At 41.8% G+C, this 24,826-nt stretch overlaps 1 protein-coding gene across 1 annotated transcript in view; it reads right to left on the minus strand.

Annotated features, from left to right (window-relative positions):
* MYO18B (myosin XVIIIB) overlaps nucleotides 1–24,826 on the minus strand; it is a 1,784,667-nt gene that overhangs the window by 143,484 nt on the left and 1,616,357 nt on the right. Inside the window, exon 40 of the mRNA XM_069620271.1 lies at nucleotides 4,982–5,115. Coding sequence (XP_069476372.1) covers nucleotides 4,982–5,115 — 134 coding nt within the window. The remainder of the gene's footprint in view (nucleotides 1–4,981; nucleotides 5,116–24,826) is intronic.

Raw genomic sequence — 24,826 nt, forward strand, 5'->3', positions numbered from 1 at the left:
ACACAACGGATGAAAGGAATAGTCAAGAGTTATTTATCGGCTGAGCAGAGAATATGAGTCACAATAGTAAAACTCTTACTTATGTGTTTATACTTCCGACTAGAGAAAATGAGTCAGCCGATAATGTGAAATTGTATTAATCAAATAAGGGGGCGCAGGACCATTAATGACCTTGAACAACAAACACAAGATTTTAAAATCTATTCTCTGCCTGACAGGTAGCCAATAAAGATCTATTTGGGCTGATATGATATGATTAAGGCTTGCATTTGTCTGTTTTTACCGATTTACACATAAATACAGATGGAAATAAATCGCTTTTCTGCCTGTAGTTATTTTTAAAAATGTGAAAAAAATAGAAAAATAGGTCTTTCTGTCTGATACTCTTTGATGTCACTCATACATCACACACCAATTGCATTGCAGAATGGCAGCATGGAGAGTGTAAAAGTTGTATAAAAATAGCATTCACATTCTTCAAGTTGCTGACAGCATATTTTTTAAGGCAACAGCAGTCACAGGAGCAACCGTTTGTTGTTATGGAATAAATTGAACTAGCATTTATTTCTTATATGGCTACATGTGTGCTTTAATAAATGTATGTTTTATTAGAATAAATGCAGAATCATTTTTTTTATACGACAACAAATAAATGTGGATAAATACAGAAAAAAGGCCAAACAAGTAATATGGATAAATACAGATGGAAATGTCAGAAAAATAAATACCTTAAAACTGGAAGACTTAGATATGATATATGATATAAGTCATTTATAACGTGCCTGTACACAAGTGTTTCTAGCTGCGATAAGACAAGGGAGGGAAGAGAGAGGGAGGACAAGACAAACAATCTTGTTAGGCCTTGTGTCATTCAGATTGTGCAACAACGTCAAGTGCAGGGGGAATGGAGAAGGGAAGTGTCAGGGAGAGGAAAGGAGGAAGTCCAATCATGGTGGCAAAGTTCTGAGTCAGTGCAGCCAGGACAGCAACGCTCTGGTTAAGTGCAAGGAGGAAGGCGACGGTTGAGGTTATATTTACATTTCAAAAAAGGTAGCAGGCGCTCCTCTCCAAAAAGAACATGGCATGATAACCTGTTCTGGGATGAGAATTTGCAGAACATGATTTTTGCTCACTGTACCTTTCAGAGATGTGAAACATCCATTTGCTTATCAGTCTTTGTCCCGCCCACATGGGCAGTCCAGCACCAAAATGCTATTGCAATTCCTCTCTGAACAAGAGTTCCAACAGCAACCCCATATACCTGCTTCAGCCTTGTTGGGCCTCATCAGTGAGGTGAAACTGTGCCTCTCTGAGCACAGTGAGCAGGGAGTCCAGGGCTGGTTGCCCCCAGGTAACTCAGGGAGACCAACCCCAAGTTCCTTGCAAATATTTCAAAAAAGGTAGCAGGCGCTTCTCTCTAGAAAGAACATGGCATAACCTGTTCTGAGATGAGAGTTTGCAGCACACACTTTTTGCTCACTGTACCTTTCACAGATGGAGCTAAAGTGTAACTACTTTCTCCAATACTTCTGCAGGCCAGGGAAAACCAGCTATGGGTCTGTAGTTCTGTAAGAACTTTGGGTTGAAAGAGTTTTTTTTAGCAGGGGAGACACAGTTGAGAGCTACAATTCTAATAGTACAAGACTTTGTTCCAAGGATACATGTACAAATGTGGTCTTAAATGGTGCTTCCAGGCGATATACTCTGGAATAGTACAAAATAAATGAATTGTGGGTTTCAGTTGCTGCATCCGTTTTGTAATGGTGTTAACTGTTACTTTAAAAATAAAATTGGCTGCAAGGGGTGGTTGACTGGCGAATCATATCTTGGATGTTGTTAATTGTATCTATAGAGAATACGTTAAAATTGTTGACTAGGTCCAGCGAAGAGGTTAAACTAGAGGCACCACTTATTACATATAGAAATTTAGAAATAACAGAGAATAATTCATTAGTTTTATCTCAGCGGCTGAAACGTAATTCTGAAGATATTTAGCTTTAGCATTAAAAATAGCCTTTTTTGGACTTTCAAATCTAATTTAACGCAAGCCATAGTGTTGTCGTCTCTGTTTTCCCCCCAAACTCTTTTTTGGTTGGTATTCTTTCAAATGGGCAAGTGTTGTACAATACCAAGAATTGGAGTTTTTTTTATAAAGTGATGTATATTGAAGTGGAGCCTCAAAATGAATTTAAATGCATACATGCCCTTGTAGAAATATGCATCACATGCAGAGCTCCAGTAACCCTATTTGACTGCAAAGGCTAGTCCCGTCCCAGATATTGTTGCAAATTCATTTTTGCTGCATCTCAAAATGGTGTCTTTGGTTTGAGTGAAGGCCTGGGCTTTCCCGGTTAAGTTGAAGGAAACAAATCAGATACAATGATCATACCAGGAGATGAGTAACATGTCCCCCATAGCAACTTCTAATCCATGTAATAAAATTAGGTCGATACAGTGACTATGTAGATGGGTGGTGGTAGAGTCGAAGATCATGGTTTCCAAGGATATACCATAGCCGAGCTGAGTCAGATAAATGCATCTAATCCAGCCAAATGTTAAGATCGCCTAATACCAAAACTCATGAGTATTGAATAGCAGCTGAAGCGTGTTGCATTCTGATTGCCTCTCACCGGGTATTAATCAAAGAAACTTGTGCAAGACCTTTTGACCTTTATCCTGTACTCAAGAAAGTGATAGTGATTAGTCTAATTTTAGCCCCATACTCAGGACTGGGAGGGGATGATTTGCAAACCTTGCACTCTCGGTCCTATGCCCCTATATCAATGCCATTTGAGAATTCCAGGAAGGACATATATTTTAACAGATAGGGAATTTTGGTATACATAAGATGTATGCTGTATTCACATTAGATTCTTAATAGTGTTGTATCGTACTGCTTGCTATGGTGAAGTGAGTCCTTGAAGTCATGGTTGGGCAGTAATGCTGCAGCAATCTTGAAAAGCAAATTACATAATGCACCTTGTCTTTCCTACTACTGACAGGAATCAATCGTGTGCATGTCAGTCCTGCGGTTGTATAAAATGTCAGGCATAAACAAAAAGGCCACATCTTTTTTCACAAGACTGTCAACTCCAGTTTGTTTAGCAATAATGCCACACAATGAGGTGGAATGCAACAATCACCAAATGAATGAAGAGGTTTCTCATCTAGCACTCCCATATTATTTCATGTTTACACCTCGCCAAATCACTAAGTCATTATCAACAGAGCTGTGTGATGTGTTCAGTGGTAATTAGATTGGAAATAGGAACATCTGCTCATTCACCAAACTGCTAATTATGTGTGCTTGTTTACCCATGATTTACATGTTTTAATTACAGGTGATCCCTCACTTTACAAGTTCCTTTTTTATATCAAGAATCAATAAGTTTTTTCCGTGATCTGATTTTTCTTTACACTTTTCCCATTTCCTACGGATACAATTATTGCTGAAATAGGGTAATTTGCATGTTATTCTCATGCCAAAGTTCACCTGATTTGCATATGGACAAATTAAATGTGCACAACCATAACTTTCATGGGTAATGAGTGCCCCTTCCCTATCAAGCAAAAGAACACAACCTAGTAAGGGTGACTTGTCTTGAGAAAAAGTGCAACAAGACAAATGATCCAGGGGATAAGCTGCAGGATGTGTGGTAGGTATACTTGTTACCTGGAAAGGGCCTTCAGGGCATTTGAGAATGGTTATAATACACTCCTGAGAAAAGATTAGGCAAAGACAAGTGTAGGCACAGCACTTACTACTTAGTAGAGATACAAGGAAAGTATGATCTGGGGCAAGCTTCCTGTTTGAGAATTATAGTCACACATGTTGATTGTGCAAGACCGGTTCTAACCTAACCATTGATAGATGATGAGCAGTATGTGAACCTTCCATTGGTTGTTTCATAAAGTTAAAAACTGGCTTGGGACGAGGGCCCAGCAAGGCTTGTCTTGTAATGAAGTCCCCTTTTTATTGTGGGATACATTTTTGGCAGAACTTCCACTGGTGCAGAGGCTGAAGCAAGCCGGCTTTTAAATAAGTATCATGTGTCCTTGAATTATATATATGGTTTGTAGTGGTATGGAGTGAGTGCTTTTACTTTGAGTTTCATGATTGACTTTGCAGGGGTGTAAAGTGGGTGTTTTTTATCTTAATATTGTTGTTCCCAGTCTTTGTGAACGTTGCTTTTTGTTAGATCAACCCCTCATGAAATCTAGAGGCATGCCAACAATTGGGAACATCTAAGTAGCCAATTTGAAAATATTTTGAGTCAAAAAAATAAACTTTTTTTCTTGCGTGAAACCACGCTGGTAGAAACTGTTTGAAATGTGATCAAAGTAACATTGTTTGGACTCACTTCACCACAGCCATCCATGAAAGCTTCAGAAAGTGTCCATGCAGATGCACCTCCCTCACAATTTTGCAGTGGAATTGTTTGATATGTATTCATGCACAGGTACAAAAGTGATTAAGAAAAATCATTTTCTAAAACTCTGTGCACAAATACATCATCTTGACCTTAACTGTGCCATGTACTAACAAGATGGCATTATATATGAACTCAATAAGAAGCTTTCTAATTCTGAATGTAAGCACAAATGCTAGAGGAAATGGCATCATGTTTACCAGGGTGTTATTTTACCTGTCATGCCTACCATGTAGTTATCAATATCTTTTCGGTGAAAGCATTTGCAGTGAAATAACACATGCCTGAAAAAAATGTGTTTATCTTTTACTGTAATGCCTGCAAAATGTGTCAAGTATTCAACAATGCAAAAAAAATATATATATCGGAAAAGTTATGGCATTGGAAATTCAATTTGTATTTGCCTTTGGCCAAAGCGATTGAGGACTTTTACAGTTTCGATTAATGGAATGAGTACATATCGACAAGTCACCCTTTAATTGAAACTATGATGCAAAAAAGATTGCTTCATATCAGTTAATGAAAGACATTACAATTGGCTAAAATACTACCTTTCAGTGTCACTGTCATCACTTGACTGCACTTCTTCGAGGGCTGCCTGCAGATCAGCGATTCGTCGAATTGAGGTTTGAAGATCGGCGTGTAATGTCTCCCTCACGGCTACAAGCTCACCCAACTGTGTGTCCTAAAAACAACGCAGTTGCAAAAGAATTAATGTTACTGTAAAATGCATGTGACAGATAGAACATACAAGCCATAAACAATACAGGATTCTGATCTTGACTCTATAAAAAGCCAGGATGGACCTATGACTTGGTTGACATAAGTAGTCTGGACTTGTATTATTTTGTCCCTTTGCTCCTCTCAATATGTGTGAAAACTAATACTGCGTGGTGTGGCATACATGGGAGCGTATGCACTTGGATATTTTAATGATCTATTTGGATGAAGTCATACAGGAGCATAAAGTCTGATAGCAATGAATGAAATATGATGAAAATACGTGTCATATGACCACAGTACCTAATCTTGTTTTGCCAAAACTCGCAATGATAATACCCGGACATATGATGGCAGTAACTGGTAAAACAAAATGATGTTAATTATGCAAAATAAAAATATTGCCTTAGCCAGTGCATTTTTCTAAATGTGAGCAACACGTTATCTTAATAACTATTCTTAATAACTATTGACAAGCTCATTCTCTCTCTTTCCCCATCTCTCCTTTTCCTATTCTCTCTTGTTGAATGTTTATCTTCATCAATGTCGCTCCTAGCTCATCCTCCATTTCGTATTCCTCATCCTTTACCCCATCCTATGCCTTCTTCTGTTCCCCACTGCTTCAAATTGCAAACTTTCCCTCCCACACGAATCCTTCCATGCGTCCCTATCTACCTGCGCCTTCCTCTATTCCTCCATGCACTTCCCCCCAGCCTTTCTGCTTGAAGCCTGTTTGGAAGCTCAGACTCTTGGTGTTTGGGGGAAGTCCAACAGAACCATCATCTCAGACGGTGCTATAAACAGCCAGCAGACACAGGTTTGACATTGTCAAAAAGCCTATGTTACTTTTTGTGCATTTGATGTTTTTGACACAATGAACTAGTGAGCAGCAGGAGGTGAAAAGGACAACGACTAGAGGAGGATAGAAATGGGCCTGATTTTGCAAATGTGATTTCCAATGGAAGAATCCCATAGAAATATCATTTGTAAATCAGGCCTCAAGAGAAAAAAAGGGATAGAAAGTGACAGACATAAGAACCAGAAAAAGTGGATGAGAGGTATTGTGAGAAAGACATAACAGGTGTGTATTTTTGTGAGGATTTGTATTAGTTTTATGTGTTATATTTTTATGATGCACCATTTACTTGCATACAATCATTAACTTAGATTATACTTATCTTAGAAGATGCACCTGTTCTTTCTCCTAAACCATATTGTAGCACTTTATTTGAATATTTTAAGACCTTGCATTCTTTAGTTTATACCTTAATTTCCTGCTGTGTCTATTTTAGTTTCAGTTTCTTCAGTTTGAACAGGAAAACGTTTTTGGAGGCCAAGGAAACAATGTTCTGTTCTTCTGAAATTTCGTTTGAATGCCTCCAGAGAAACAGCAGGTGGGTGAAATTGAGTGTGAGAAGGCAGAGAAGGCAAGCGGAGGTGGTGATGGAGGCTCTGGTGGATGTGATAGAGGAAGATGTGATATAGTTTGGTGGAGTATGCTGTGGTAGAGGTGTTGGGGAACAACCTATTGTGATTTAGGCAATGGAGTGAATGCAGTAGTGATGAAAAGGGTGGCTGAGAAGGAGTAGGATGTGGCTGCTGTTGGGAGCATATGGTTGTGCAATGCCTGGTATAACATCTTGGCTAGAAAACAAACATGTATGTAAACTCTTTTCAAAGCCATTACTATATCCAGCAAATCATTTGCTCTGTAAAACCCATTATAGTTCCACAACCATATCAAATAAAGTATTTAAGCATAACACAATATTCTCGAATATCTGCATCAAAAATTGTTACATATAATCACCAAATGTACATTTTAACATTTTGAAAATCTTTGCTTAAATGATGTGTTTGTCTTGACAATTAAGTGATTTAATAACTAGAAAAGTGATCTTCCATTCTAAACTACTGGATAATAATGAACAAGGTTGGGCATACCATGAATCTGTTATAAGAACAGTGGCAACATTGAGTGACACCAAGGTGATTAATGGTTTATTATGAATATTAATTCATGCAACGCGTTATAAGTAACACTGGCACAGAATAATGTATCATGTTACACTAAGACGAATCAGCCCACAAACTTGTGTTTGCCATGAAAGAAAATGAATAGATTAAGCAGCTAGGAGTTGACGCGGTTCAAGGGGTGTATCTCCAATTAAACGCAACCCTGGTGTACCTTTTCAGTAATGTTAAACCAGTGTACAAACGTTTCATTAAATGTGTAAAATGTAAAGAGGACTACAAGAAATATGTCCTAGCATAAACACAAAAGACACGTTGCAATACATTTAAAATCAACAATTTCTAAAATGCACTGAGCAGCTCAATGGAAATCATATCAAGCAAGAGAGAACACATTTTGATACATATTTTGAGATTCTATATTGATGATCTCAATGAGGAGCTTGAATAGCCCAGGCTACTCAGTAGATGAGTCCATAGCATGTGTTTACCGTCTTACACTCTGAAAGGATATAGTTTAGAATATTTTTTTGTATAATTGTGTAGCATTTTGTCCATAATTGTGTATATGCATTACTAAAATACTTTGATAGCAGAATAATGTTATGCATAGTTTCTGTCCCTTTTTTGTCCCTTTAACAAGATGGTTAGTGGAGTCACTTCTGGAAGAGGTGTAGGCGCAATACCTTTTGGTGCTCTACAGAATATCATTGTCTTCCTTTTGAGTGAACATACATGCCACATTTTGATATGTGTGGCTACTGGAATACTTAATTGGGCATGCAGGTAGCATTGATGTGTCATGTTAGTTTTAAAAACAATGCACTCAAACATGGTGCAATTATGTGCCAATTACCATTCCAGATGTTATTTCTACTGAAGTGCAATTGAAGTGTATAATGATCCATACGAAAATACGAGTCTTTGGGCAATATTTAGATGTATTACTCTTGTCCTCACATTTTATTTTTAACCAAGGCTATCCTGGACCAACATTATACTACAGCTACTGACTCTTTACTTCCCTTAGTCTGTTTCATACCTGATTGCTGCAGGTAGAGTCCTCTTATTATTGATTATAACTTAGACAGTCTGTGTTTTTGGACACAAGGATTTTGCATACAGTTTCTGGTGAAGTTGTTTATTTGGTAAGGTCCATGATGAAAACTCGTTGGATTCCATTTGAGCTTCGAGAGATTTCATCTCCTATGAAATTAGCACTTGCATTCTGTAGGAGCCAGTACATGTTTTTTGTTTACCTACTATCAATGTATCGAGGACATATTTCCTTTTTTAATGTGATATTCATAATAATTATTTCTATTGGTTGGTTTAGTTAATGTCCTTAGCAGACAAATTGATGATTGTTTGTGATTCAAAAGAAGGTAAGTAGAATGGATTGGTTTGGCCTGGGTTGGATCTCGACAGATACACGTTTTGTGTATTGCAGGATTAAGAGGATTACATTGCCTATGTCATGTTTTTTTAGGAATATAGACTTTGATATTTCCCCTATCAACAAAGCAATTTAGATGTGCAAGGTAATTGATTTTAATTTATGTATATTTTAGATGTGTTAATGCCCGGATGACAGCATGACTTTTCTCATGAGATTTATGAGAGGCCGCTATTATAGACTTGGAGCATATTGAGTACATGTTTTATAAAGTGCTCGGTCCCCTAAAAGGGCATCACAGCATTGTCACAGGGAAAAGAGAATCATTTTCCCTAAGCCTCAATGAAATTGGAAAATAATTCCACAGTTTCTGAAGAATGGAAGAGGACATTGTCCCTCCGCATTGGGCACATTTCAAATTGAGAACTGCCAACAAACCCTTGGACTTCGGAAGGTGCCAAGGATTATATGGATTAATTTGAAGTGGAGAAATGTAGGCCACTTTTCAAACAGCATTGTGTAGTGCACAATGTGATTTAAACTCGATATTTTGGCCTACCTAAAGCAAATTAAGGCACTGGCACACTACAAAAAGAGCCCTGAGAAACACTGGAAGTGATTGTCTATGGAGAAGATTCAAAATTAGTTAAGGCCACTGTCTATGCTTGATTGGTGTGAAAGGATGTACTGGAGGCCACTGCTTGATCCTGGTTACTTAGCAGTAAAGTTAGACCAGGAGAGTTGGGTGGTTGACAGTGTTGAAGGCGGCAGGACATTCAAAACAATCAGGGCCATGAAAGGGCCACCAGTCCGCTAAGATTGTCCATACCTACTGAGACTGACTCTGTACTCTGCCCTGGGTGGGACATAGCCTTTTGGTCTTTTAATCAGGTCATGTTTTCAACCTAAATATGTAGCTGCAAAGTAAATACAGCCCACACCCATTCATTGGATAAGGCAGCAAGAAGATGTTATAAATGTTGGCTATGTCCTCTTGGTCAAGAGATACTTTTTAAACTGCTTTGTTATCACTCACTTTTTAAAGCCCACAGGAACCAGACAGACTAAAAAAGGAGGTATTGATGAACTCTAAGAGATCTTTATAATATGTAAGTTTAGATATTATTTTTTTTCACATGCATGGTTTCTCTTGTATTATTTGTGTCTATGCCTATTTAAATTGATACATACACACAAATTGTATTTCGATAATGAATTGCTATATATCTGAGATTTAGCATAAAAAGTGAATTTATTTTTAAATTGATGTTCGTTATTGAACTTTGTTTTTTGTGTTGTTCACTATTTACGAGGCTTGGGCCTTGCTTTTTTGATTTGCATTTTGATTTGTGATTGCATTGTATGTATATATAATGTATCCTACATACCTCTATTGCAAAGCTAGTAATTAGTTATCCCTGTGGGATTTTCCACACCCACCAATTATTCCCATCCATGAAGCACCCTCCTCCCCCTACACCATCCTGTACTTATTCTCCACATTTCAGTATATTTTTAGCAATCTAAATTGTCTAGGAGGGACTGCAATCTGAGCATGCATCCCGACAATTGCAAGCCAAATGCCAACCTTTGTGTGTCTATTTGAAGGTACTTTGCTAGCAAATTCTATCAGGACAAGGTTTGCATTGAGGATCGTTGTTGTCGAGTTGGCTGGCATGAGTTTTTTTATGGTGGGGAAATAGACACACACTCAATAATTTCGACAGGCTAGCAATAGCTGACAAACACGTATTACCCCAATGTGGGGGGCATGGGCAAGACTATTGGTTATCAAGGTACAACCATCCTTTATGGCATAAAGAAAAGAGCTGTTGTCAGATGCTACAAAGTAGAAGTCTACTGTGGAAGCTTAGCCCGTACCAGAGGAGAGCTGTCCCAATAGCTTTGCCATCACAGTTTTGCATGCATAAAGCAGCCTATTTCCTGAACAACAGACCAGTATTGAGATCCCACGTGCCTGGTATGATACCCAGAGGTTTCTAACCGTGGACCCGGGGATCGAACCTGTGGTGCTCCATGTCGTCTTGCTTCCGAGGCGAGCATGTTGCCCCTGAGCTTTCCTCCTGAGCCTGGTAAGAGAAACAGGTTGAGGGAGGAGTCTGCTGTGTAGGGGCGGCCATCAGATTGGGGTTTAGTACACTGGCCCACATCTCCATAGTGAAGTGGCATTGTGTGCCCTGAGGCTAGTCTGGTGTGTACCCCACTGCTATCATTATTTGTCTTGTTTTCTTATTTGCTATTCTGTTTTGGTACCCTCCCCATGGCTGTTCTATATCACTTCAAATTGAACACCTAAATTCTTGAGTTATGGAATTATATTTTCGGTCATGCATTCAGGAATACTTCCTGTTAGGGTAGCACTGTGTTAATACTGGCTGATAAGTGACTTTACTTTCTAAAACAAGTGTTTCTGGAAATGTACGTTCTAGAAATATCCTTAGCGGTACAGGCTGCCAAACACTGATCCACAGCATAGATAGCTTCGGAAAATGTCCCTATCGTGGCAGTCCCTTGTGACATGTTCGATAGCAGAGCTTAGAATTAAAGCAGGTTGGTTGCACACGAACCAAAATATCAACTTCTATTATTGTACAGAAAAGGCCGTTTTTAAATAAACGGTTGCAATCTATCAAATTTCGTTTAGGTGCAGCAGTAACACCATAGTAACCACCCACAGGAGGCCATTAGTTATAAGCTAACAATTGATTCATATCTAGGCTATTCATATCTGAGCCTGATCGAACTGTATGTAGAGCACCGGACAGAAGAGACCCTTCAAACAGTGGGCAAATCATCACACGGCCCACAAGAAAGTGCAGGCTGCACATTTAAGTTGATTAAAGATGCCAGCTGTAAAATTGCCGTCTACGTGGTGACAAGGTGAAGGATGATTTGCAGTGCAGACAGCGACACGTCTTATAGTGGGAGCCAGCGGACTGTCAGAGTAAATAATGAAACCCTCGCCATCACAGGGGGAGCCCGCCTGGGGGAATGTAGCATGTGAGTTTATGAGAAAAAAAAACATGCAAAGAACGATCTGGATTCAACCGCTCAGAAGCGCGTCAGCACAGCAACTTTAAAGATGCCCGACCACAATACAGCCTCGTCACGGTGTGTGTTCATAATTGTAATTTCAGCAACGATGTGTAACTCATAAAATCGCTTACATTACATCTCCTTTTAACGTTTGAGCTTCAGATACGTTTGATTTAAAGCGGAAACACAAGCCTATGGAATCTAATCATTCACCCATTCTCATTCAATTACCCAATAGCATGGCAACGAAGCATGCATCTGCAGTCCCATCATATGCGGTAAACAAAGGCACGCTCTTTGCAATCACCTATATGCAATGTAATGGTAAATGTCAATGCAATTGTTTATTTGTAATGCACTTATACAGAAGGGAAGTGTGATGGGCGAGCCGGTGCCTCGGGCCTCCCTGTACTAACACGCGCACGGATACAATCACTGAGACATGACACATGCGTCCATGCTTTCCAATCCCGGCGGCAACTGCCGCACGGACGTTCTTTATTCAAAACGCGCATGCGCGACCAAAAACGAGGCTCGCGCATGCGTCGTGTACACTGACGACGTCACATCAAGTCCTTCAAAGAGCTTCAAGGCGGGTATGGAACAAGGGAATACCGTCGTCATTCTTAGGCCTTGAAGATTCTGAATGATCAAAACAACAATAACTAGCATACTAGGCCAGAGGCATATCTCCTAGTTTAAGTGTGTGACAAAGATTGATGGGGGAAGAAAACATACAGAACAATAAACTACAATGCTGCAGTACTAGGCCTGTCAACATTTTAGATTGCTTGGTGTTTGTCATCCAATGCGCCTACGGCATGAGTTTTTGAGGCCCAACCAAGCAAGGGTGGGGAGACAGAAGGAGGACCAGACAGGCTTTTTATACAGTACATTGAAGGCCGTGCAAGTGCGCAGAACAGGAAGTGCGAGGTAGGGGATGGGGACAATGTGTGCCCAGTCCAGTAGGGGCCTGATTTAAGTGCAGAGTGGTTGCCCCTCTCATGGAGCATATTGCAGTGGTGCCAAGCAGAGTGCAGAGGCCGGGAGGCAAGTGCAAAACTGGCGGGGGAACCTTGGACCCGTGAGTCTCTGGAGGTGCACCAAGCGACCAGTAAGCGAACTGAACAGGTTGGGGAAAAGAAAGAAGGAGGGAAAGAAACGAAGAGAAAGGAGGTTAGCAGGGAAGAGGGAGAGAGGAAGGGAAGAGGAAGGTGACACTTTTCGCTTGACCTTATGGGGACAATTGGCATACACAAATCTCTTCCTGTGTCTCTGAAGCTGCAGTGTAACTTGCACATCTCTCATTCACAGAAGGGACATGTGAGGTATAGGACGGACTGGCTGCAAGCACCTGACACCCATAAACTGTCCCGTCCATGCTTACCTATGTTTTTACGATGCATTCCTGACACCCATGGCCCTGATTTACACATATTTTTGGGATGGAACGTTCCCATTGAAATACACTTTTTTGTAAATAAGGTCCAGGTCTAGATTGGCCTTCACGCAAGTGGGTTGTGTGACAGCCCTTTCTGTGACAAGCCTTTAAGGATCCACGTTGCAAGTGTTCGACTTCATCTTCCATTCAGGCGATGTAAATGTGAGAAAAAAACAACTAAATGAAACCCCTGAAAGGGAGCCTGCCTGCAGCTATTTGGACAGGTAAAGGGTAAGAAAAGACTCCAGGAATCATGATGCGTTCCCTGGCAGAGGGGTGAAGTTGCAGGGGGTTCAGCACAGAGATGGATCAGGGCTGTGCTTTTGTTTGCGTCAATCCTTCCTCCACAGAATCTGAATACACTGCTTATTGTCAGTAAAAGTGCCTGCACACAGCCAGGACGTGCGACCACAGATTCACCCCTGCGAATCAGTGCACCTGCAGAATGTGGGTGTCTACTCGACTTGTGAGTGCCCTGCACACACACGCATGTAGAATAAACGTGCACGTGAATCGTCCACCTTCATGTCTCCCTTCATAATACACATGCTCAACAAGTCATTCGACAGTCCCGAATTTGATATGAAGCTGTTCATAAATATTGCAAACGTTGCCACTCTCAAAGTGCTGTGGAGAAGGGAAATGGAGGGGAGCATTAGGGGGGAATTGGCAAGGCGAGTTAAGGAAATAACAGTTACTTTGGATGAATGCAGGGGAGACGGGGAGTGCCGCTTTGAAGCAGAATTAACGGATCCGTAGAAAATGTCGATAAAAAAGTACGTATGGCATTATTGTTCGAATTTCAGCAGTACCAGAATCACGCCCAGCCGAAATAGCTGAACAATTATGCCATGAGTTCAGATTACAGCAAACAAGCATAGCAGGGGTTGCGCCCCCCCCCCGCCCGAACCCTTGTTCGTTGTGACTAGGGTTGCAGTGGAGGGGGGGGACAAATGCAATTAATAAAGACATTGCATTTTTTTTTAAAGGATCTTGCAGCACCGCTTCACGTCCACGCATCGCAGGGAGACAGGGGAGTCGGCGACACACAACGAAGTTTACTTTACTTTGAAATCGTTTAGGGATAGATATGGAAATAGCAACAATGGCCAATCATTGAATTGTCATGCTGATTTCTGCGGGGCCTTTAGCATTGTCAATCACTCATTGCATGAGGGAGTGTGGAATCCCTTGGAAGCTAGTGGGGACTATCATGTCCTGGCACACAGAGACCTGGGTAAACCTTTAAATGATGTTTGACTATTACTATTGCTAGATTCTTAAAGCAGCTGTTCATTTTGGAACATCGGTTGTTTAATCCCTATATTGCAGAAATGCTGGAAGCCATATTAAAAGTCCAGAATTTTCTCCCAAACACTCAATAATTGCATTGGTTCCAACTTTGCCTTGTGAAAGAGGAATCTGGTAGGACTTATCAAATGACCATAGCTGAAAATGTGAAAAGACTGCACATGGGGATTGTGCAATATAGACCGTAGATGTAATTATATCGCATTGAGTAGCGTGACATTCACTGGATGCATATGGATATTTGTTAATCTCAGAGTCTGTTCTTATTCAGTGTTTTTCTTCTTTCTATGTTTCGCTTAAGATGAATACCCTTTTGGGAATTCCCTTTAGCCCTTGCTGCTCTCTTCGACTTTGCCACAGTGGCCCATGTGTTCCACTGTTTGCCAGAAAAGCAACAGGAAACATCGCTCTGCATTCAACAAACAAGAACGCAATTTCCCAGCAAGATGTCATTCAACCAAATACCCCAACCTAATGTATTCAACAAAGTGAAATCTAAAAACAAGGAAGACTTTAACATTGCACCTAAATCCAGCTCAGGCTAAAGCTGTTCCAGTTCAATCAAATTTGAAATTCAAATACTTACCTTCGAAGGACAACTCACAGATAATTTACCAACCAGTTTTGTGAATTGTACTTATTAGTAAACTTAAATATGTTGCTTCACTATCTCTCCACTAACCCCTTCACTACTAAAAGCACTATGTCCAAATAGCACTATTGACCAGATAAAAATTCGTACCAGGGGTCAAACAATAAGAAACACAGGAGGAGGCAAAATGCAGACAAAATTACCACGTTATGGCTGTGGAAGACTACAGGCCCCTCCTCAACTGCAATGCTTTCGACGAAACACATTGCTTCCTTGTTATGACAATTTAGGGAATGCAAACTGTTATCACACCTCCCATTTACCCAAGCCCATATCATAAATGGTGATAGATGATGGGAGATGCAGGCTAACAAATCTGGAGAGCTTACTGCAAAGTAGAAATGTTGTTCACAGTGGATTAATAACTTTACATGGACATATACAGTACGATTCAGCCTATGCCACATCCCATGCCCCACAAAAACCACTTGTGAGAGCTTGCCACCTGCACGCGTGTGCTATCCGGAACCTTTTTTATATTTTAGCTATGGAAAATGAGGCAGGCTTTCTCTCCCAGAAAGTGAGCTTGGTCAGCAGGCCTCATTTTCTAATGCTCCACCTAAAAATGTATAGGGTATACACATAACTTTTGCTGGACTCTGACGCCACAACATAGCAGTTATGGAGTAACATGTGCATTCCTGAAACAGCCTTCTGGAATATTATGTATTCCAACAACCCCACCGTTAAAAGTGGCCACCCATGGTTCAAACAATAAGTAACTGTGTATCCCCATGGAATGGTGGTAGCACTTGGGTTAATTGTAAATATAAAGCTATATCTAGTTTTGAAATAGTGACCTATGAGGAAATACACTTATAACTGCCAAAAGTCACGTGATGCCATTGTATTATCAACTGGTTTACTGTGACTCCTGAAGCTGTCAGAGTGCTTTGTGTAATGATCTCTGGAGCAGTAAGTTTCACCCACAACAGATGAAGGCCCCAGACCTGGATGCCCCTTTGTTCTCTGCTGAGAAGGAGTAACAAAAAACTGAAACATAGAAAGAGGACTAAACCCTCCACAGAAACATTAATGGGAAATACTACTAATCAAGCCTTTCTGGAAAGGATAGTTTCAGTCTTGTTAAAAGACCATAGGTCATCCAGAGGTAGAAATATGGTCAACAGCGCTTCGCATGCCAGGATGTGAAGGTTCAATGTTGCCATTTTAAGTGACAAGCTAAAAGGTCAAGATTGCATGAGAGAATTCTTCAAGTCATCCGTCGGGTTATTGACTGTATGTTGGAGTTTGCTATTTTCTTCTTTGCACGGTAGCAATTGTCACATTTAACGCTTCCAGGAGCACACTTTCTAATAAATGAAATACACTTGCCATTTTTCTGTAAGAATGCACACAACAAATAACATGTACAAAAAATATGCATTGCAAATATCAATAAGAAAACCATGTACATATTCTGCCATTAGAAAATTATGTTTTCAAAGAACATTATCTATAAAACGCAGGAACATAACCTGAAATGTAAATCAGCGTAGTTTACAGGGCCACGACTTGTTATCCAGATTTACCTGGACATTCTTGTGGCATTCCATTTTCTTGACGTGTGTTATAATGATCCCAGCAATATTGATTGTCATCATGTTATTACTTCAGGGAACACACACACATTTCCATTCTTGGCTCCAAAGGCGCACTTTGGATTTCAATTATGAGTCAACTTTGACAGATTTAATGTCAATTAAAATGCTAATGCGAATGACAGCTTTCTCTCAGTGCAGTAATTAAACCAATTCTCTACTGTTTTACTCAAATTCGCCGGTTCATCCTTGTGGAATTCAATGAAATAGTCCGCACATGAGAGCTTGTAATTTGAGGTGACATTAGCATAATGCAAGTTTTGATGATCCACAGGTTAGTGGTTCACTTGCAGACACGTGTCCCTTTGTTATTTACCACTAATTGCTCATGCTTGGCAAGTGTTTCTATTCCTGTTTAGTAGGGAACATAAAACCAGTAAGTTTGGAGAACATATCTTTTCCCAAAAAGGTGTTTACCTTTCTGCATACGCATCTAATGATGGCATATTTTGTTTTGGCATTAATACAAATGTAATTAATACAATATACCTGGCCAGTAGCAGCTTAAAACACGTAACTTCGAGTCTTGTGGCATAAGGATCAGAAACTGAAGAAATAGCCAACTTATACAAATCACCCGTGGAGACCCCCAGCTCTTTTGCTGGGCTTGTGGTTTTTTACACCTGAGCGAGTGAGACCTTTTACTCACTCCCTCATGTATTTTTCCTGACTAGTATTTTTCTGTTTTACTGTTTTATGGAGTCTGACAAACTCCATAGGCATCTGTTTTTTGCATAGTGACACACAACACCTTAGGTGCAGTGCCACTCAGAGGTCCCTTGGACTTCTCTTAATGTTTCCTTGGGTGAACTACCATTCCCAACAATAGTAAGATGATCCCTGCCTTACCGTTTTCCTTTTGGGACCAGCATACACCAACCTGTGTGGAGTGTTGGGGGCGTTACTTAGTACTTCCCAATAGCACTTCTCATGTAATATTTTTTGTTACACTAACTTACTTTAAATGGCTGGTGGCAGTGGCTTACTTTTACTACCAGTGTGCATTTCTACCGCAGGCTGTACCCTCAGCTGCAGTACAGCACCAATGGGCGAGCATGTTTTCCAAAGTGCCCCTGTCTTCTTTTTTCGCCATTTTCTGTTTATTATTTCTTTCTTGGATTTTACTCTGTTGGTTGAAACTGGTTTGAGCCCTTTGTGTGTTTTGCCTTTGGCGGGGCATCAGCCCTGAAGCCTGCCCAGGCTCCAGTGTGTCTGGAAAGGCAGGAAGTGAGTGAGGGTCCCGAAACTTTCCTGTCCTTTCTCTCTAGGTGTGCCAGAGTGAAATCAGTCCTGATAGGCTGGCTGGCTGCCCTAAAAGGACAGCCACCGTGCTATGTGATTGACAGCCTAGGCTCTGAATGAATGACAAGAGACCAGCAGCACCCTCCTGGACCGCGATGTGCCCAGTGAAGCCCTGCAGCTAAGCTGACCCCATTTTAATATTGACTGGGAAGACCTGTACGGGACATCATCCTACCCTGGGCTGGTGCGACCAACTAGGCTCAAGATAAGCTACCATTTGGCACACCCCCAACTTGTTGAGAGCTGCAGAAGCCCAAAGTCAGGGGTCCTGTGACCATTGACAAGTTTATCGTCTTGCCAAGTGCAAATCTGTCCAAATCCTTGTGGGCATCCAGAGGACCCTAACAAAGCAGGAAATCTTGATCCAGAGTCCCCTCATCAGAGTCCAGGACTGAGGGTGCAAGCTTCTTCAAGCCAGAGTTACAAAGTACTTTTTGGAGTTGATCTCAACTTACCTGCACAGGCCTAATAGCTTGTGCTTTCTACAAAGTAGTTCATCTGAGTTATTGTGATTTATTCTGAACTTACTAACCTTGTCAAGACTTTAAGAAGAAGTGCTATTGACTTTGTCCATTGACTTTGGCTGTCCTGGCTCCCTAAAGGCACTCCTCTGAACCTACTGGCTTAGGCAGTACTTGTTCCCTCATTGGTTATAATTGTTGACACCATTATTGCTGGGATAAAAGTTTACCTGCCTCCCTTTAGGAGATTGTAATTGTATTACAATCTGTTGAAAGTATGTTCTAAATCTGCTTATTGGTAACTAACATAAGTGCAATACTGACCTTTACTGATGTCACTACATGTGCTGGAATATGTGGTAGCATAAGAAAAGTCTTTACCAACTTTTATTGTCTTTTAAAAACCGAATCCTATCTTTGATTGAATGTTACTAGTGGATATAACTTTTGAAAGCATGCTTATTTAAACCTTGTGTATATTATGAATAAATATGTATATATAACTTTAAGTGTGTAAGTGTTACTTGGCTACTTGTACTTACTGATTTTAAGTGTACAGCTCTACAGCTCACGTTACCCCTCTTAAGATAAGCTTGGCTGCTCAGTTACACTACCAGCTTGTGTAGTACAGGCCTGTATTAAAAGGTGTGTTACATAATGCCAAGCAGATACGTCTTGTGTGGTCCTCACCAGTTGGACTGCACCAATTCTTATCGAACACTCTGTGTTGCTTTTATTTATCATAAAAATAAAATAACATCATTCCAAACTTTAAGTGTAGGCTTCCAGTGAGGTTTACAGTTCTATTAATATTATAGTCATATTTTTAAAATGTTTATTTAGAGTTTTGTATGGTGTGTTACAATGGACATACCAATTAAAAGCACTTGGGGGGAAAAACAAGACACAAATACATAATGTGGAACATGGCTAGCAAGGGGTAAGTTAATTTATGATACGAGATCAGCTCATCCCTTGGGAAAGAAACATTGGTGGTTAGAATGTATCTACTAATGGCTGGGATGGCATACAATAGAGAAGAGACAGGGTCGATGTGTTAGGTAAGAACACCACAGCGGGGGCTGTGAAATCAGGTGGATTCAAGGTTAACAGGTGTTAGGAAATACAGGCAGATACATTTGTACCATATTTGCATTCTTTTTAGTGTGCACATTCATGTTTTACTGTGTCTGGCTTTTAAACATGGCTGAAATTGCTATGCCACAAGATTATTCACTTGTTCTTTTGCCATATTGTTGTTTGTTCCGGAAATCCCATATATGGTCATGCATTCGCCCAGGAAAGCTGCTTTTGCGGACTACTGCATGCCGTTTGTGGGAGACCCAGGAAGTTGATGGGACTGTCTTGTCTCACACCACATCCATGGCGCCTGAAAATTTACGTGTGGTGCATGAGTGAAACCAACAGTGGCTCCTGATTGGACCACTGCTGACTATTTGAATCGTGCAGATCCTTATGACTGGTGGGCTTCGACTTGCTTCCAGCCAGGATTTGGATAAGAAGATGACTCCTGCAGCCATTTCTTCAGAACAGCATTGGAGCCAACTATCCTTTGTAGAAGAGCAGCTGACTGAAGATCGTGAACAACTCCAGAAGAAGCTTGGCATCCCTTCCTGCGTTTGGCCCAGTAAATCCCTGCTGGACTGCCTGATATGCCAAGGCCCTTTGCAGTTCTTCAACCATTGGAAATGTGGGACCAACCAGTATTGCCTCCTTCTCAAGGATGCAGCCATCCAGAGCCTTCGGGAGTATCCCTGGACCACCTGGCGGACTAACCTGCTTTCCAGTGGGCTACCTCGCCAGAAGCATCACCGTTCTGCGTTCCTGCCAGGTTTCAGCTTCCCAGAATGAAGGGATCCTGTCCTGGAAGGTCTTCTTCAACTGTGACTGGAGAGACACCTGCCATCGTCGCTGTGTGGTGACAATTGGTGGAAGTCGATTCTCTGGGTTCTGTGCGGTGCCCAGAAGAGTCATGCATTGTTTATTCCTGCTTGCTTTCTTCACCAGGGGTTGCATCCTGCAACAGTAGCCATCCACACTCAGCCTCGGACCTACAATCTGTAGAGATCTAGCATGGAACAAATGTCAGGAAACCCGACAGCAACCCCCAGTCAACCCACCAAGTCCACTGGGAAAATTGGATTCAAGGGGTGAGTACTCACAAAGCCTGCATAAAGGCCCTTGCTTTTCTCAGGCCTATAACTATGGGCCCCAGGGAATTACCTGAAGCAGTAATGCTGCCCCCCAGCTTAGGGTGTATTGCTTAGATATGCAACTCTTTAAAAAGAACAGTGGAGAATCAACTTCAATGGGTATTCCTAAATATTGACTACCTGTCTGAATACATTGTTAAAAGGAAATATGTTGACTTTTTAAAATAATTTGCCATATGTTCATCATTTGCCAGCTATATGCATTATTGCCCAGGTACCACCTTTACACCACTATGTCCATGATATTGTCTGGTACTTACACAGGTCTTGACATCATAAGCTAAAACACACACACCTTTCATCGATATGTACATGAAAATCCAATATACTCACAACATAGACAAGTGTTTCCCTCCAGAGTTGCCAGGAACTCACACTATTTCTACACTCCACATAATGCCATTAAATGCCTGGTACTCAAACTATATGCCATGTCTTTCCACCAAATGCCCAGGGTCTCAAATTACACGTGTGAGGAATTGGCATCTGATAAGTGTGCAAAGCCCTGCATTTTTCGTTGTTATTATTACATACAACTAGTAAAAAGCACCTATTCTCTGAATGGGTTCTGTAGACAGTCTTGACAACACTCTCATTAATTGCTGAAAATCAATCACCCAGTATGTTGCTGTTCCGATTTGCTTTTCAATTGATGTGGTTTGCACTCTGAAGTAGACTGCACTGAGAATGGGTGTGTGTGACTGGCTGACATATCCCAGAGCAGACGTTGGGGGGTGGCAAGAGTTGGTGTGCTACTGCATACTGGGACCTACTGTGCTCTTAACCCACCTGTTACCTAAGCCTGGTGTGGTGCAGTTTGTTGTGGAGGAATGCGGTGCAAATGTCCCAGAAACCAAGCATTCTAGGGTTGAGGACCAGTCCTTTTACAACCACATTGATGTTTCACTGATTTCAGGCAATCGTCTCATGTGTGAAGATACTGAAATATGGGGAAACGGGTGGGGTGTCCGAATGTTATGTAGCCAGTTATGTCTGGAGGTTCCTAACAGGTAACTATGAAAAATGTGGTGCAGATTGGTGAAACAGTGTGGAATTGTATAAAGAACAACTCTTCACCAAGCCACAAACCCACAACCACATTTCGACTTGTGCTGGAGTCCGGGGAAAGGGGTGGGGTGTCCACATGTCATGGACCCAGTAATGTCCAGAGGGTCCTAACAGGTAACTATGCAAAATGTGGTGCAGATGGTGAAACAGTATGGAATTGTATAATGAACAACGCTTCGTCTAAACCACAAACCAATCCACAAACCCTCACATTTTAACTTTTATAAATAGAGATGAGGCAGGTAATTCCATCTCCAAAAGGGTAATCTGCTAACCAGCTTCAATTGTTCATCATCTCCATGGCAAGAACATAGTGTACTTGTGTCCTGCTGCATCAGTAGCCTGATCCGCAGTACCTGCTCTACTCATGGCATAAAGCAGGTTTAAAGGTCACAAGGTACCCATTAGACAACTGCAGCGACAGCCAAGTCTCTGCATCACATGGGCAGCATGTTATATGTGCCCCTGTACCAAAACTACAATGGTCATAAGTAACTCATGCTGGTGGCAGGGTAATCTCTAAATAAAGCTATGCCGGAGTTTAGGCCTAGTGCATGGCACTACTTATGTAAATGGCCACCAATCCCAATTGATATCGTACATGTGTCAGCTCCTGTGAGTCAGCTCTGCTGTGTAAAGGGATGTGTATTCTGGTCAGCCGGTCGGAGTATGCCAAGTCGCAGGACAAGAACCTGGGGGACATGGCCTAATTTGTAATCTCTTTGTGAGGGCAGGTAACACCTTCCACCAAAGACAGCCACAGATCAGGCCTTTGTCCTAGAATGGGCATGAAAGAAGCACACCCGTTCAATAGTACTAAACTCACCCCAGGATGCTGCATCTCTAAAGACCTTTGTTCTTAATGAGATGGGAAGGGGCGGGATAAGGGTAGGCTGGGGTACACTGGTCACTGGAAAGAGACTTCCACCATTTTGTTTCTCTTTGTCTCTTTTTTCCCTTTCTTGTCCCCTCCACTTCCTCTGGAGCAAAACATTTTGGGAGTGGCATCAGAAGGGCAAAGTTCACTCCATCTGAGAGAGGGAGTTGGCTACTAAGGCAGTCTAGCTTTAGCCAAATTACCGGAGACTTTTTCCTTCAAAAGAACAGGTCTTCCCCCACGTTCATCAGATTATCTCAGATCCTCCTGGATCCTCTCAAGACTGGCAGATCTGCTCGGAAAGAACACTCTGGACTTCCATTGACAACGTTTTACTTTCCAAGCCCTCAGAATGGGGCAAAGAAGGAGTTGTCCAAGGCAGAAGGAGGATCTGGCCCTACCCACTCCCAGGGCACATTGGGAGTGATCACTTATGTAGAGAATCTCCTAGACCTGAGAGAGTAGACCCTGAACAGAACCATCCTGTACTCGAGTCCCCTTGAGTGGGCCTCACAACAACTGGAGGGACAGGCCAGTTGAAGGTGCCTGTTCTACCACACCAAACCAGTCACTCTGTGTTCACTGCATCTTGAAAGAGGGCAAAGATGTCAGCACTGGCCTTTACACCCTTCCAACAATCCAAACTAAGGCTCACACTTCAAACTAGTTTGATGCAGCACCGTGCCCTAGTTAAACACATCACCTGCCAGGCCTCAACTGACTGCTCAACACTGGGGCCCGAATTGAATCACTGGTCAGTCACACACTGACTCTGACAGGGAGTAATAACCATGGCCTGACCCAGCTAGCCCTTGAACGCTGTCACATCGACCTGCAAATCGATGCACCCAAGATCACCACTTCCATGACCACTGCCCGTCGACTAGGACAGCTGGAGCATCACTCATCAACATCTCCCAGTGGCTAAAGCCCGACTCAGTCTGGCCAAACTGTAACGTGATCCTGGGACCCCCACCCTACCTGCATCCCTGAGAGCCTCCCTTTGACCACAGAGAGTGATCACATTTGCCCCTGCTCGCTACCCACTTGTGGCTTGGGCCTACATGATCCAAAGTGCCTGAACTGAACTTGAGCGACCATCATCAATGTTCAACACTGGGTCAGACTCAGTCTGGCCACCAAGAAGTGAATCCAGGTACTTTTGACCCTGCACTGTCCCCTCGGTCCACTTGGGCCCAAGGGACTGGCTAGATCACGATTGCTTCTGTTTTCACCAACAATATATCCTGGGGGAACCCAGATGTGGACTCCCTGCTCACTGTGCTCAGAGAGGCACAGCTCCACCTCACTGATGAGGCCCAACAAGGCTGAAACATGTGTATGGGGTTGTAGTTGGTACTCTTGTTCAGAAAGGAATTGCCATAGCATTTCGGTGCTGGACTGCCCATATGGATGGGACAAAGACTGATATGCAAATGAGTGAGCAAAAAGCAGTGAGCAAAAAGCAGATGGCTGCGAACTCTCATAGTGGCGAAAAACCACTGAGCAGGTTATCATGCCGTGTTATCATGCCGTGTTCTTTCTGGAGAGGGGCGCCTGCTACCATTTATGAAAAATATATCCCTTTAGTGGCTTGTAATGTACCTACCACCCCGGGAATTACACTACTTTCCTGAGTCTGTTGCATCTTCTCTGTTCTTACTTGGGGGGGTGTATTTGTGCAGTGTTTCTATTTGTGCTATTGAAGATGTTGTTTTGATTATAGTATATATTGTTTTATGGTACCTTGATTGGACATTCCCTCCATTTTGGACTGTGTTACTGTGTTGTTTGGGTCACTACTGGTTCACCTGCCCACCCTTCTTAAGAGCATAGCCTTCCCTCTGCCCACGTCACTACAAAAGTAAAGGATGTATGTCTCTTAACTGTCCCTGTTTTACGGCAATGTTTACGTTGGGTTTTTTGCTGGTCTGAGTGAGCCATTTTTACCTCTACTCATCCTTGTACTCATCCAGAGCAGAATCCAATTTGTCATAACATGACAAAGATTACTACCATATACCAAGTACTGACAACATTTCCAAATCTTACCTGGGTCCTGAGAGTTGGCCTGTTCGGTAGAAGTAGCAGTAATACTGCACTCTTCTTCTTCTGCCTGTTGGCACTTTGGAAGCTCTAGTCCCGGGAGAATAGTGTAGTGTGATTGTGCTACCCGGGCTTGCAGACATACCTGAACACACTGGTAGTGAAGGCAATATTATAGAGGACAAAAAGGCTAAGAGTTTGATGAGGCATTGGAGTAGATCGTCTTGAATGCAAGCAATTGAGACTTTCCCTAATG

The sequence above is a fragment of the Ambystoma mexicanum genome, chromosome 10, assembly GCF_040938575.1.
Source record: "Ambystoma mexicanum isolate Mex_15411 chromosome 10, UKY_AmexF1_1, whole genome shotgun sequence".
In the NCBI taxonomy this organism is placed as follows: Eukaryota; Metazoa; Chordata; class Amphibia; order Caudata; family Ambystomatidae; genus Ambystoma; species Ambystoma mexicanum.